This window comes from Zonotrichia albicollis, chromosome Z, assembly GCF_047830755.1.
Source record: "Zonotrichia albicollis isolate bZonAlb1 chromosome Z, bZonAlb1.hap1, whole genome shotgun sequence".
NCBI classification, from domain to species: domain Eukaryota; kingdom Metazoa; phylum Chordata; class Aves; order Passeriformes; family Passerellidae; genus Zonotrichia; species Zonotrichia albicollis.
The window spans coordinates 74,381,518-74,395,717 of NC_133860.1; the positions used below are offsets into that span (position 1 = coordinate 74,381,518).

The 14,200-nt window shown below is 41.0% G+C and overlaps 1 protein-coding gene across 4 annotated transcripts in view; it reads right to left on the reverse strand.

Moving 5' to 3' along the window:
- Positions 1–13,216, reverse strand: part of PRR16 (proline rich 16) — a 153,404-nt gene extending 140,188 nt beyond the window's left edge. For 2 of the 4 annotated variants that reach the window (XR_003380696.2, XR_003380698.2), the window contains exon 1: positions 12,790–13,177. Coding sequence is in view for 1 of the 4 variants with exons in the window: in XM_005488433.4 (XP_005488490.1) it covers positions 12,790–12,951 (162 nt within the window). In the remaining 3 variants the exon portion in view is untranslated. Of the gene's footprint in view, positions 1–12,789 lie in introns of all 4 variants that reach the window. The other 2 variants (XR_003380695.2, XM_005488433.4) reach the window with 2 other exon arrangements.
- Between the last annotated feature and the right edge of the window lie 984 nt (positions 13,217–14,200).

The following is a 14,200-nucleotide window of genomic DNA, read 5'->3' on the forward strand; positions in this document are numbered from 1 at the left end:
GATGCTTTTCTATGGCTTCAGAGAACACTCTCTCCTTAATTTTGTCTGCTCTCATCTTCAATGGATAAAAACTCATATTTCTTTATATTGTATAGCAGCAAAATATTCTACAATTTAAGTACATACTGTCTGAAAAGAGAAGCCCAGATGGACTGCTGATCATTTTATAGTTAATATGTTTTCTAGATATGCAACGAGCAGTGGAGTTGGGTCATGAAGAAACAGTAATGGAACTCCTTAACCAGACTTTGGCTGATGTCATACACTATTTTTATTAATTACCATATCACAAAAGTTGCAAATGCTCTCAATAGATTTCCTGATGCAGGAGAGCTAACAGACAATACACAAGGCATGAAGTAAGTCTCTCAGATACTTAAAAGTAGGATAAAATTCCCTTTGTGCATGATCATAACCATGAGGAGAAACTAAATATCTTTGTGCTACAGACTGGAAGTCAAGGAATTCATAGAGCTCTTTGCAGAGGGTTCATCATGGAATGGCTGCCAGAGGGCAATTTCTCACCAAATAGAAATGAAATGTCAGAATCTAGCAAAACAGAGTTCCAGCAAAGTTCTGATTAGATCGCACCTACAGTACTGCACAGATTCCTCTGAAGAACAACTCAAGCAAAACTGAGCTTTTTCTTTTTCATCAAATATGGAATCTACCAGAGAAATTAAAACAAAAAATAAAAATTCTTTACTAAGGTATCAACATATACAAACAACTAAATTAAGAAATATTCAAGAGCTACCAGAGCTGAGTGACAACATTAGCAAAAAGAAACTGCAACAATCTCGGTATTTGTTTATCCAATGGAATTACTGGCCTAGATTAAACAGTTTCACAAAAGTACTAAACTTAGTACTAAACTTCCTGTCTGCATTAAAAGGCAATCTGCAGTAAGAAGCATGTGAAGTCTCATATATCTCCTCAATTGGAAGAAAACCTTAAAGACATATACACCTGCTAGTGCACTAAGCAGGAGAAAGCAAAATGCTGATGTTGCGTCTCCTAGCCACACAGTTACCAGATTAATACTACATTCTTCAAGGAAGAATTCTATAGAAATGTTGCATGTCTATGATTACTGCGCCAAAAGCAAGGAAAAAATTTAATCTGTTCAAAAACAGACATTTAATATTATAAAATCCACTTGATCATGATTTAATTGCAATGTATCAGCATTTACGTAACGGATACCTTTGTTTCACTATGTAGAAGAAATCATGCATTTAAGGAAGACATATCATATCCGTAATTCAGAATGACAAAAATGATGCCTCATTCTTGATTAGTAAATTAAACTGAGAAATAACAGATTAACATGGCAGAAGTACTCTGCCTGAACAAAACAAGTTGTTATTAAATGAAAACTTGATTTTTAGAAAATTAAGAATCAACAATGTTCCAAATTCCCTCTGGGCCTTGCCAGTCTTCCAAAGATTGTGATAAGAAAACCAAAAGCCATTTAAAAAGCTGTCACACAACACCAGGGCATCACTCCTAAAACATGAGATGTCACTGTCAGAAGCTGTGAAACCTAAACAAAAGCCCATTACGGATTTAGCAAATTATTCACAAGACCTACGAGATTTTCCTTTCTTCATAACAGACTATTATTAACTACATTTGACTCCATAATACAAAGCATCACATCAACCTTTCTTACATTTTCCCAAAGAAAGAATAAATCCAGAGGTTTATTCATTAAATTTTTAGCTTAGTACCCTGTTTTATGCCCCTGATTGACTAATTTCTGCTGAACATACAAATTCAGAAACAGTTTTTATATTAAGTCAGAAAAAAACTTTTGGAAGACTACCAGATTATGGGAAAAATAACTAGGTAAGTTAAAAATTCTGTTGAAATTATCATAAAGTAGCTTCTGTTCCTAAGATGATGTACACTGAATAAACTCTGACTTTGATAGAGCTGATATAATTTTTTCTGATTCGTTAGAAACTTGAAGTAGATATTCATGATGCCTGCCAAGTGCTCATCTCCTAGAAATAGTACACAGCTGTCATTCATTGAAATACAGTCTGTTTTCTTCTATGAGGCTCATACCTCTCGTACTTGCAATCTTGCCATAAACACTTTGAAACTTTCTGTTCAATAATGGATCTTTTCTAAACTACCTTTAAGAACTTTTAAAATGTAGGAGATATTTTTAGATTTTTTTAAACAGCATTTCTATAAGTTACCTGATATTGAATGGAAAATTTCCATGTATGTATAGCTTTAATAAATCTTAGACTACAATTCTTTTGTGTGACATGAATTTCAGGCTTAAATAAAAGAATGGCAACTTTATCATTGCAATTATAACACATTACTGTCTATACGAATACTGGGGTTCTGATTTCTCCTAAAATTAGGTATGTGAATCCAAAACACCAACTTTGCACACAAACATATAGATCAAGTGTCTGGAATGACTGGAACTGCTTAGGGACAACAGCCAAGCTAATACAAGATGGCACAGCTCTATCAAAATCAAAGCTGTACCACATCAGAAAACATTCTGCTTGCTGAGATTAAAGGCATCTAAACAAAATAAATAAGTGTTCGGATACTATTTAAATCCTTAAAATACAAGCATTCTTTTTTTGCTATTTTTTTCTTTAGTAGACAGAATCAAATAATCACCAACTGAAAAACAAGCACATGCAAATCAATTGTCAACAGAGAACAAGAAATAATAACAATCATAATCTCCTCCCTCTTTTGCTTGAGCAGGAGGATCACAAACTGGTCAAAAAACAGTGTTCTCTAAGTCTTTCAGGTTCATCACACCACCTGTATTTTGATTTCAAGGAACAGAAAGTTATTACTTCAGCAGAGGTAGACACAGTTGTATAGTTTTCCAGTCTTAATAAGTTATCTGAACAGTGTGTTCATACACAGGTTATTTCTTTAGTCAAATGCCATAGTTTTACTGAACCTTAAAACGTGCCATAAAATTACCTATAAGCATTGAAAGCCAAATAATTCTAGACTGGACCACCCTAGATATCACAGATAAAACTTCTTAGCACTATCACAAGACCATCAGCTACGATGAACTTACCTCATTCAAAGCATCTCTGCAACTGTCAGCAAAAACATGCAAAGAATAAAGTACAGTTTAACTGGTAACTGAAAACAATTTATTTAAGAGAACAGTTATGCAGTATTTTGAGAAAAGATCAAGCAAACTTTAGAAAACAATGTTAAAATAATCTACCATGGTTGGCTTTTGCTGCTGTAATAACAACCAGTTAACTTGAATCCAAAAAACAGCTTTCACTTTCTATCTACATTAGATTAGAAACTGAACTAAAAACAATTACTAACAATGAGCCAACACATGAGAATCTCCTAGTAGCACACAGAAGATGCGAGAGCAGAACAATTTAGATTTTAAGATAAATGTCAGAGTCACCTGAAAATTTTAGGACAATCTTGAAATTCTGATATTGACTTTCATGCGTCAAGTTTCAAGAGTGGAGAGACAAGCACTCTAAAGTTCAGGAACACAGATGACGTCTGACAGCTCCTAGCAGAGAGGTAAATAAAGTCACACTAACACCTGTACCTGTTAGGAGGGAGAAAGAGGAAAAGGGCTAGGAAAATAAAACAAAGAGCCTCAGAGGAATGGAAGGATTACTAAGAGATTAGTAGAGTGAAAATGAAAGTGAAAATTAAGCAGACAATTTCATTAGAAGGTGAGGAAAAGCATGTATCAGTTTAGTGCAGAGATGTTATGAGAGCAGTAGCATTCTATAAAAGCAGAAGGGGCTGCAGCCCTTCCTTCCAATCGTCACTGCCAAACATGACATGGATTCTCCAGTGGCTGCACCCTCAAACACCAGCTCCGAGCCCTGGATGTATGCACCTGTTATATTCATACAGGGAGCTATGCTGCAAATCTGCTGTTCATTGTTCTGTCTGAATTTAATAAAATCTGTCTTCGGATCACAAGCAGTGAGAAGTACACAACCATTTATTACTGCAACTCTGATGAAAAAGTACACAATATATTCTTCTGCTAATTTTAAAATTTCAGCTAAAGAGATGTTTATTGACGGAAGCAAATGTTTGTGGCCTAGCATTTTTACTAAATATATATACCTGAATTTTGAATCTAAATCAGAAATGTTGTGTGCAGGTCCGGGCTCCCAAGGACAAGACAGATCTGAACACACTGGAGCTAGTCCAGAAAAGGGTTTGGAAGGGGCTGGAGCATATATTACATACTTGATTAGGAGTAAAGAAGACAACAAGGGGAACAATTAGAAATACAGGAAATTCAACCTAAACACAAGACCAAAAAAAGCGTGATTCAACACTGAAATAGGCAGTCCAAAATGGTTGTGGAGTCACCATCCTTGAAGCTATTCAAGAACAATATCCTAAGCAGCCTGCTCTAGTTGGCTCTTGCATGGATAATCTGGTCAATTTATAGATGCCCTTTTGAATCTCAGCCAGTCTGTAGTTCTGTATTAAGAAATAAAATATCTGTTCAACTCTTTGTCCAGTAACTACTGGGCTTTTAGTCATTTATTTAGCTGAAAATCTCAATGAAAAAGCATACAAAAAAAGAATTACTTTTTTTTTATTACATTGCAGTAAAGAAAAAACATACTGACCTTGATGCTTCAAATTTTCACATATAATTTTATACAGAAAGAACACTGTTACATGGCTATGAACCAAGAAATTATAATGGAGAAGTGAGTCCAAACAATTTCTTAATACTTTCACTTTGTTAAGTTTATAGATTCTACTTCTTTTAGGCGACATAAGCTGCCTGCTTTAATACAGTGACATTTCTAGTAAAGTAGGAAATGTTAGTAGATACCAAAATTTTGGTACACTTATGTTTTGCAGCTGAATGAAAAGCTTAAATCAAGCTTTTCATATCACATTGAAGTCTAAGAACCTGCTGCAGCTCCGCTCACCTAATAAACTTAATAAATACATAATTAACTTCTCACACTATTTTCCTAGGTATTGAGTTTTATCTTCTTCTCCTACCGACAAGGCAAATGATTGCACTGGAAGTAAGGATATCTTACTCTGATTCTACCTGGAAGCTCTTCACTCAAGGAACTGAAGTCACAGACCATAACAAACAAAAGAACATAATAGCACCATGGGTCCAACACTGGAATAATGACTGTGGATTTATCAAAAAAAGTAAGGGGAAAAAATTAAAAGCATTTTAAAATTACAGGATTTTTCACATTACTGAGAAATAATCTTCAATGAAATCTGGAAATGATTCAACATCAGTGCTCTCAGTCTTCATAATGCAATGTGGCATATGCTGCATGAAACAACGGATGGGTTTGTTAACCTTTATAGAAGCATGAACACACCACAGTTTTTGCAGAAGGAACAACCAATGGTACTGCTGCCCTTCAGAGGCAATTGCTCCTCACTGCCTAACATCAGCTGTACTGCAACAATTCTGAACAAAGCCTGAGATCTGCTGGAGGATTTTCTCAGCCTTTCGACAGGGTCTGCTTTTCCTCTTCCCCTGGGTACAGTAATAAACGGCATTTTGAAGCACTGCAGGTCACAGCACCAAGAATGACCAGTCAATTTTGTGTAGAGATGGACAGGAGCTATAATTAGGAGGTATGTATAGGCTGTAGTCCTTTATCACACACTCATACCTAAATAAGGGGTAGCATTTTACCCATCAAGAAAACAATGTACATTAACTTGAAGCAATTTGCTGCTTCTATTAAAAACAAACAACAAGCAAGCAAACTACTTGGACTACAAACAAGCAAGTAGCCCAACTACTACTAAAGAAAAATAAAGCCCTGTCTACATATAGGTAACTAGGCTAGCGGTAATCTGCATGGCTGTCAGGCACAGGCTACGTGGGAAAGAAAGCAATACATTTGCAAATTACACCCCTTTACTCTGCCTCACAGCAGCAACCTCTGCTGAAGTAGGAAAAAGGGAAAAAGCTGCACAAGATACACATAACCCTGTGAGGTTACTGAACATTTCGTTTTTTTCACCAGCCTTTCAAAGAACAATTGTAACATTAAGAGAAGACTATGAGCCATCAATATTTTGCAACTCTAAAAGGAAGGAAAATTGGAAGAGAATAGCGATGCTCATTCACAAAGGTATTGTGAAACAGGCACTGTGGGAAACCACTCTAAACCCAGGGACAACATCTGCACCTCTCCCCCAGTTCTCCCAAGAGCAGTACTAATTAGTTGTACACAACACATGTGTACAACATATGCAGTAATTTGGCTGGAATTTTTTTACTGGAAGTAGGAGGGGTATTCCAGAACTTTGTCCAAGGTGAGTAATGTGAAGAGAAACATTGTACCATTCCCAGAAGAAAACATAAAAAATCTTCAAATGCTCAATGATCCCGTTCAGCCAAGTCATTGATGTTGCATAATGCACTCATACACATGTGTAGTAGCAACTAAATTCTCTAAATTATGAAGTTTAAATACAAATTATGCAACCCAAAATTAATTTTCATCACTTAAATTTAGTTTTCTTCCTTCCAAAGTCAATGGAAAAAATCCGACTGCAACAGACTGAAGTTTGTGCCTCACTATTTCTGTTTCCTGTATCATGGTCAGCAGTGCACAGACTGTGTGAAATTCAAAATTTATAAAAACATACATATTTCCACTGTGGTACTGTTTTTATTTGAAAACTGAATTTATATATGCTCTATTTACCTCCTGACTGCACAATACACATTGCTATCAAGAGTTCAGTATTACATGTAAGTAATGAAGTAGCTAACATGAGTTTAAGCATAAGCATAAAATAGGTGGCACAAATTAGCAGTGCGCTTCCCTCTGTCAAGTATCTTGATATCAATAAGCAATTCTGTATAGGTATTCTTTTCATGGGGTTACACAATACAATTACTGACTCTTGGCAGACACGGTTACAAATCAAGATGTGGAGCAACCTTGCTCTGCCATGCATCAGCATATAAATGTTTCTGACCACCCCAACACATGGGGTTTTTCAAGGTTCACAGTTACCATTTAGCTCCATTAGTTTAATTGACACTACTAGCATAAGAATTTTATCTTAGTTCATTGCCAGTTTTATTGTCTACAGCTGTATAAATGCTTCACAGACCACAAGAAATAAATGGGAAGAAAAAATACAACACAGTTATCTGCAATGACTATTTATGGCCCTCTCTGGACCCCTGGGCAGATCACAATAAAGTTGCTGTGCAGTGCTTCCCTTACACAATGAATCATACTCTGCAGTCAAACATCCAGGTACTGTACATGATTGTATCACACACAAAAGAAACAAGTGCAATAATAAAGAAGAAAAAATTAATCTGTTAATCTTGGAGAGATTAGCAAATTTTGGAATGGCAACTGCCTTCATTCATGCAACACCTTGGTCCTGGTACATGAACGAGACCCCAGTCCCAGCCACAGCAAAAAAATTTACAAAAAAGCTTCAGTCCCTCACACATTTACTGACCAGGATCTGCATACACAGCCAGTGCATGCACGAAAGACTCCAGAAGAAACACTGGAGTGAGGGCCTGCATCCCTCATCCAGGTATAAGCAGGGCATCTGCATTTAATAGGATTTCTAATGGTAGGAATGCCTATGCACAAAAAGCTCCAACTGCCTCTACCTAGCAAAAAAGAGTGGCAGGTCCTTAACACCTGGACAGAATCCAAAGAGGCAAGAACCAGGAGAAAAGGAATGGATTAAAATGTTTGCTATTTTTCTACCTATCCTTAGTTTTCTATATGGTATTTCCTGTACCTATGCTGTAATAAGTCCCCACCTCATCTTCATGCAGCAATGTGAACCCAAAACACTTTTATATTAGTTCCTTCACTGTCCACACATCAGAGATGCTCATGCATGATTGAGTATTGCTGCTCCAGTCCTGCTGGTGGACCTGACACCTCCTAGTTCTGGTTTAACAGGCAAGAACTTGAAGTACCTTCTGCCATCTGGACAGTTACCAGAACACAAAACCAGAAATAGAATGGAAAAAAACCGGCAGCTGAAATTGTAATACACTTCTGCAGTCCTGATCCAGAAATTAAAACCACAGAACACATGATCACCCTTCACTTAAAGAGAGTGATGAGTGGCCTGCTTATGGAATCAGGTCGTTTGTCTATTGAAGTTAGAAGGGAGACGACCCACCTTGCATTGGTCAGCCATCGACTCCACTTTATTCATCAATCAGGCACCTTTTATAACAGTGTTAATTCACTTCATGCATATTGCAAAATCTGAGCTCACAATAGGTCAGACATAACATACCAACCCCTCCTTATGTTTCCAATACCAAGATTTGGGTTCTCAAAATTATTCTTGCTTTCCCAAAACAGCCAAAAATAGAACATCCACTTGTTATGAGAAAGCTGCCTGAGAACTCTGATGTGCAAGGCTCTCAAGGCCGTCATGTTTGTCACTTTTACCTGTAATTAAAAATAACCTGAGAACCTCTGCTCTTCACAGAAACAGGCTGTGAGAACCTGCTCCTCACAGCTGCCTTCTAGGCCATCCCTGAAAAAATCTCCAACATTTGTCCTGTAACAAACTTTGTCGTGGTGTTTTGGGGGAGGGGGTTGATATCTGCTAGTCTCATCATCACTTAGAAAATATTTATTTATTAAGTAATGCTGAAATTATATAGATCATATCTTTACAGAAAATAAACACATCATTTATATGACAGAAGATAATATACTCATTCTGTCAGCAAGACATTTTCACAGGATTCAAAGCAGAGGAAGTAGATTCAAATGACTGGAAATTCACTGATGTACTTGCAATGCCTGTGAGGGCTTCTGTTTCTCCTGCACCTCCATTTTGGAGTATTCTAAGCACTGGCAATAGCTACACAGCTGCTTCCTTTCGATAAAAGGTTGGAGCATATTTAGCCAATTAAAAGCTATGCAAATGCCTCACACATAACTTCCAGGAATTTGTTCTGCAAGATGAATTTTTATTATTACAAAAAGTATTTATCAAATTATTTAGTTAAGTATTTCCTTCATGAAAACAAGCACAAGACCACAGAAATGTGTAACATTACCATAAAATGTGAATGCAAGGAAGGTTTAAAAAATATATTATCATTATGAGGTTATATAAATCTCTGTGGCCTACTGTCCACAGGTGTACATATACATCCCCTACAATCCCTTCCGAAGTAATCAGAGGGCTACATAATGCATTCTACAATAGTTCAATTAGCACACATCTTTTGTTTTCCAACAGTACATTACTTAGGTTCTTAGGTACCAGAGAGATAAGTATCAGTTCCTAAAAAGACTTAATAATAACCATTTTTCTATACAAACTCCAGTGAAAAAGGTCTTTCATTCAATCCTCTGGAGGACAATCAAAGCTCCACCAACTTAGTTTTGAAATAGTCTGGACTAAAGGAATAGAAAGTGTTACTCAATCCTCCAGCACCCTTTTGATTTTTCTTTGGAATATTCATTAAATAACAGCAACTTCAACCATTTCAAATCCATTTTTCAATGCAAAACCACATCCCGTTGTTACTACACACCCACACAAGGAGACAAAAGGGTTCATCCAAGCCTCTCCTAAATTAACAGCACTCTAGAGAAGGCTAGCCATACACGAGCTCAGACTCTGGATTCAGCACTGCTTCATCCTTCCATGCCTCCCAGTCACGCCCCTGCTCCATCCTAAATCTTCTGTGGTTACCTTAGCCTAATCAGACTGGAACAATAAATATGGGGGAGAGAGGGAGGGAAGAAAGGGATGTCTCATTTCTGAGACACAGTAATTCTTAAAATATATTTGTTTTAATCTGCATGATTTAGTCACATGCTTCTGGAGAATATTTATAAACTTAATGGTTTGCCCACTTGCGTTTAACGTGCCATCCTCTACTCACTTCTCAATCTCCTTTTTTTAAAAACATAAAAAAATGTTAAAGAACCAATCAGAAAAAGGTTCAGAACAAAGGGCAGATGCAAATTTATTAATGTAAGTGAAGCATAACAAGCTAAATGTAGTAAAACATAAATGCTGTATAGCTATGCTACTTACTGCTACAGAGCAGTTAATTTGGAAGCAACAAAATGGTGTTTCATTTTGACAGTACTTTGACCATGAATCTTAAAAAAGAAGACTGAAAGGTAGTCATGAAGTCTATCATAATAACTTAAGTGCTCCATCAAGAATAATCATAATTTATATTTAAGGGTAACAAATACGTAGGCATGAAAAGAAAAGAATGTGTTTTAAAAATTATGTAAATTATGTAAACAAAAAAAGTTACAGTACCATTGTATTTTCTACACCACAACTGAATAAATATTACTGGAACTACACAAAAAGGGGCTAAAAAACTTTCATGCCCTCTCACTGTAGCAGAATGGAAAACTTTTTAAATAGTAATAAAAAAAATGAATTGCTGTTTCTAGTATACAATATTACTCATCTAAAAAGAAAGTAACAGAAAAGGTTGCAGCTCAACAGCTGGGCTGCAGCAAACACCCTGGGGAAAAAAAAAAAAAAAAGGCAGCAACAACATTTCCAGAAATACAGAATTTGCAGTGAAAGTGGAAAGTGTGAACTTTCCATCCTCTATTTCATGATTTTGACTGGTCCTACAGTAGGGAACCTAAATGAAGCACAGTCATATTTCTATGCGTAATACACCAAAACTGACTACAGACTAGCTTCCTGTTAGCTTTAACCAAGAGATTATCATTCCTTCCTAACACCTACAAACCACCTGAGAAAGAGACTGGTTATCAGCCTATAACATCACCAATTACCTCACTTTTACATAAAAAGTATACAATGCAGTTATGTCAAGGGTTTTTGTGCAGATTTAGCCCATTCTGTAAAGGCAGACAAACTAAAGGTACTCAGATGCCAAACTTTTGCAGACTTTCCAAAACAAATGTTACACAAATGAAGCAGATGTACATGTATGCAACTCATAGTGGTTGGAGTATCAGAGCTACCATCTTTGCAAGGCATATTTGGTGAAAAGCATTACTAAAAACCTCATGTGTAGTCAGAAACAAGATTTAACTATCCTTTCTATAAAAACACCTTCATTTTCTCAAAACAGATGCCACTGGCAATCCTTGCACCCTTCAACAGGTAACACAGTACTTAACAGAGTTACAGCTCCATTTCTCTACAGGTTTCCCTACCAAGCAGAGGTAAATCCGGTTCTCTTTTACATACTCAGTCAACCAGAGCAGACAAGTTTGCTTAGATAAAACATGCCACAGTAAATGATGATATACGATCTCCACTTACAGCGATCCTGTTTGCTCACTAGAAGAAAGCTAGGACTGACTACGTGCAGGGAACGATTTACATTCATGGGACAGAGCACATTACATCCTTTCCAGGTCCTGAAAATGTGCTTCTGCAGCAACAGAAGCCAGTTTACGCTATCAGTCTTAGAAACGTTTAAAGAGGTGCTCTATAAATATTGTTTATTTCTATTTCAAAATACCTCAAAAATTGCAAAGCATAGACAGCAGAACATTAAGAAAAAGATAAATTATAGGTATATTAAAAAGAAAAAAGGAGGAACCTTCACTGTGAGCGAAAAAAGAGTCTAACAGCTGTGATTAGTGAGCCGTGTGTTTATACATCTTTCAACATTATACAAAGCACTGGGTGAATTTCAGACTGCCTCAGATGGCAAAAGACGGTTCAAAGAAACTTGTTGACAATGCTGTTAAAATAGAAAAATATATGAAGGCAAAAAACCGAAGCCTATTACAAATGTCAAATATAGGATTATAAAGCAATACACAGAGATTCTAGACTTGAATCTCGGTGTATAATCCAACCATCTGTCGACCAGCTGTGTAGCAATATCAAGATAAAGAGCAAATCTCCAAAAGGACAGCCAAATTCTTTTCCTTCAGCTACTGCATTTCCCCTCTCATGAACATGCCCGCGGCAATCGCACTTTGCCTGCAGATTAACGCAGAGGAGATGACACCCGCCACCAGCAAGAGATCGCGAAGGCAACCTTGCCAGATAGGGCCGATAAGCAGGGCGCTGAGCTCCCGTGAAGCGGCAGCAGCGGCTGAGGCAGCCTCACCGCGCCAAGGGCGGCGGGTGCGGGCTCCGGGTCGGCTCAGCGCTCACGGCCGGGCAGGTGTGAGCGGGGCTGGGGCTGGGGCTGGGGCCGGGGCTGGGGCTGGAGCCGGGACTGGGGCTGGGGCTGCTGCCGCCGCTGCTGCTCGGGGCCAGCACGCTGCTGCTGCACCGCGCAGCCCAAAACTTAAACTCGCTGGAGCGGCAGCGGGCTCGTTCCTGACTTCTCTCCTAGCCCCGGGACGCCAGCGCGGCTCAGCCCGGAACCGGGCATTGCTGCGGGTCCCGCAGCTCCCCTGAGCACCCTCGCCCAGCAGAGACCTCTCTGGAGAGGCTCCCCTCGGCAAAAATAAAAACTCTGAGGGGTGCCCTGAGGTGGGAAGTCCCCGAGAAGGGCGGCCTCACAGCGGCGGGGAGCGGTCCCGGGGTGCACGGCACCCGGGGCTCCAGCCCGCTCCGGGACGGCGGGCAGCGCAGCGATGCCCTGCCGCCCGCCCCGGGGCACGGCCGGGAGCTGCCCCGTGCCCGGCCTGGACACCAGTTGCTCGGCCCGCGGTGGAGAAGCTGTAAAAGGAGCCTGGGGGCGGCAGCAGAGCTCCGGGGGAAGCCGGACCCCAGCCTGCGGGCGGTGGGGCGCTTGCCCCATACGGGGCAGACGGAGGATCCGGCCGCGCAGCCCTTCGTTCTCACCTCCTTAAGTTCCTTGGCGACATCTTTCAGGTCTCCCAGGACTAATTCCAAATCCTCCACGATGATCTTGATCTGCTCCTTCACCTTGGTTTTGGAGGCTGCCGGCGGCCCCTCGGACGGCGAGGAGGAGGAGGATGCGGTCCCCTTGGACTGGGCGGACATCCTTCGGGGCAGCCCGGCGCGGCCAGCGGGGCACGCAGGTCAGGCGAGCGCGGCGGCCGCCGGCCGCCCGGCCCCGTCCCTCCAGCTCCCGGAGCTGCCGCAGCCGCTGCCGCCACCGCCGCCTGCCCGCCCGCGCATCCCGCGCCGGGGGCGCCGAGCCGCGCCGCGCTCCGCCGGGCGGCCGCGCTGTGCAGCTGCCATCGGCTCCCGGAGCGGCGCGGGGGCCCGGCTGCAGCCCGCCGTGCGCCGCGCCTGCGCCTCGCCCCGCCCGCGCCGCCGCCCGCGCCCGGCCCGCCCCGGCCCGGCCCGGCCCGGCCCCGGCTCCGGGCGGCAGCGGGGGCCAGGGGAGGAGCGCCCACCGCCCGCGCTGTTGGCGCGCCGCGGAGGCCCAGCGGCTTGCTCGGAAGAGATGCTCTCCGCTCTCCTCGGCGCCCGAAGGCCCGTGGGGGCGAGAGCACCGTGCTGTAGCTCCCAGAGGGTGCGCAGCTCTGCCTCTCCCCGGAGCCCCCCGCCGCTGTCCGCAGGAGCGGGACGGGTCGCACCGGGTCTGACGGGAAAAAGGTCAAAAGCCGCCAAAACAGCCCCCAAAAAGGAAACGCTTTTCGTGGCTGGCTCATTGAAGAAGACAAAAGCAGTGCCTGTTTCTGCTGATAAAAGTCATTATTGGAGGGGTGGCACTCACACACCTGTGCTGTTAAGTGGCCGGCGTCTGGAGTGTACATGGCTCGGTTTGGACTAAGGAATGAGCTATGGAAGGACAGTGTTGTGTAAATGTCACCAAATCAGTAAAAGGCATTTTTATGTCCCTACTCACCTGTGTAAACTGTGCTGCAGAAACACAATGATCAGGAGACCCTGTTCTGGTTGGGAAGTCAAGGTTGTGTATCACACCATATAGAAATAAATGAGGCACATGAGCCCGAGTATCTTTCACGAATATTCTTTGAGGCTCTTTCTCTGAAGTACCGGCCAGTGCCATCCTTCCCCTACCACTCTCCAGAGATGGATCTGTGAAGAAAAATTAAGAGATTGTAAGATATAACTAACCTCTGATGGTTTTCCATTTTACTGCAAAAGAAGCTAAAAGGAGTTTGTTTAGGTATTTCTATTTTCCACTAGCTATGAACAGCGAGAAGAGGGCATGCAGCCAACTCATGCTTTGAACATCACCCTGCATGGCTGCAGCTGACTTTGATGTTGTAAATGTTTCTAAGAGTTTTGGCAGCCTGAGATGTTTTAACCTAGCTAA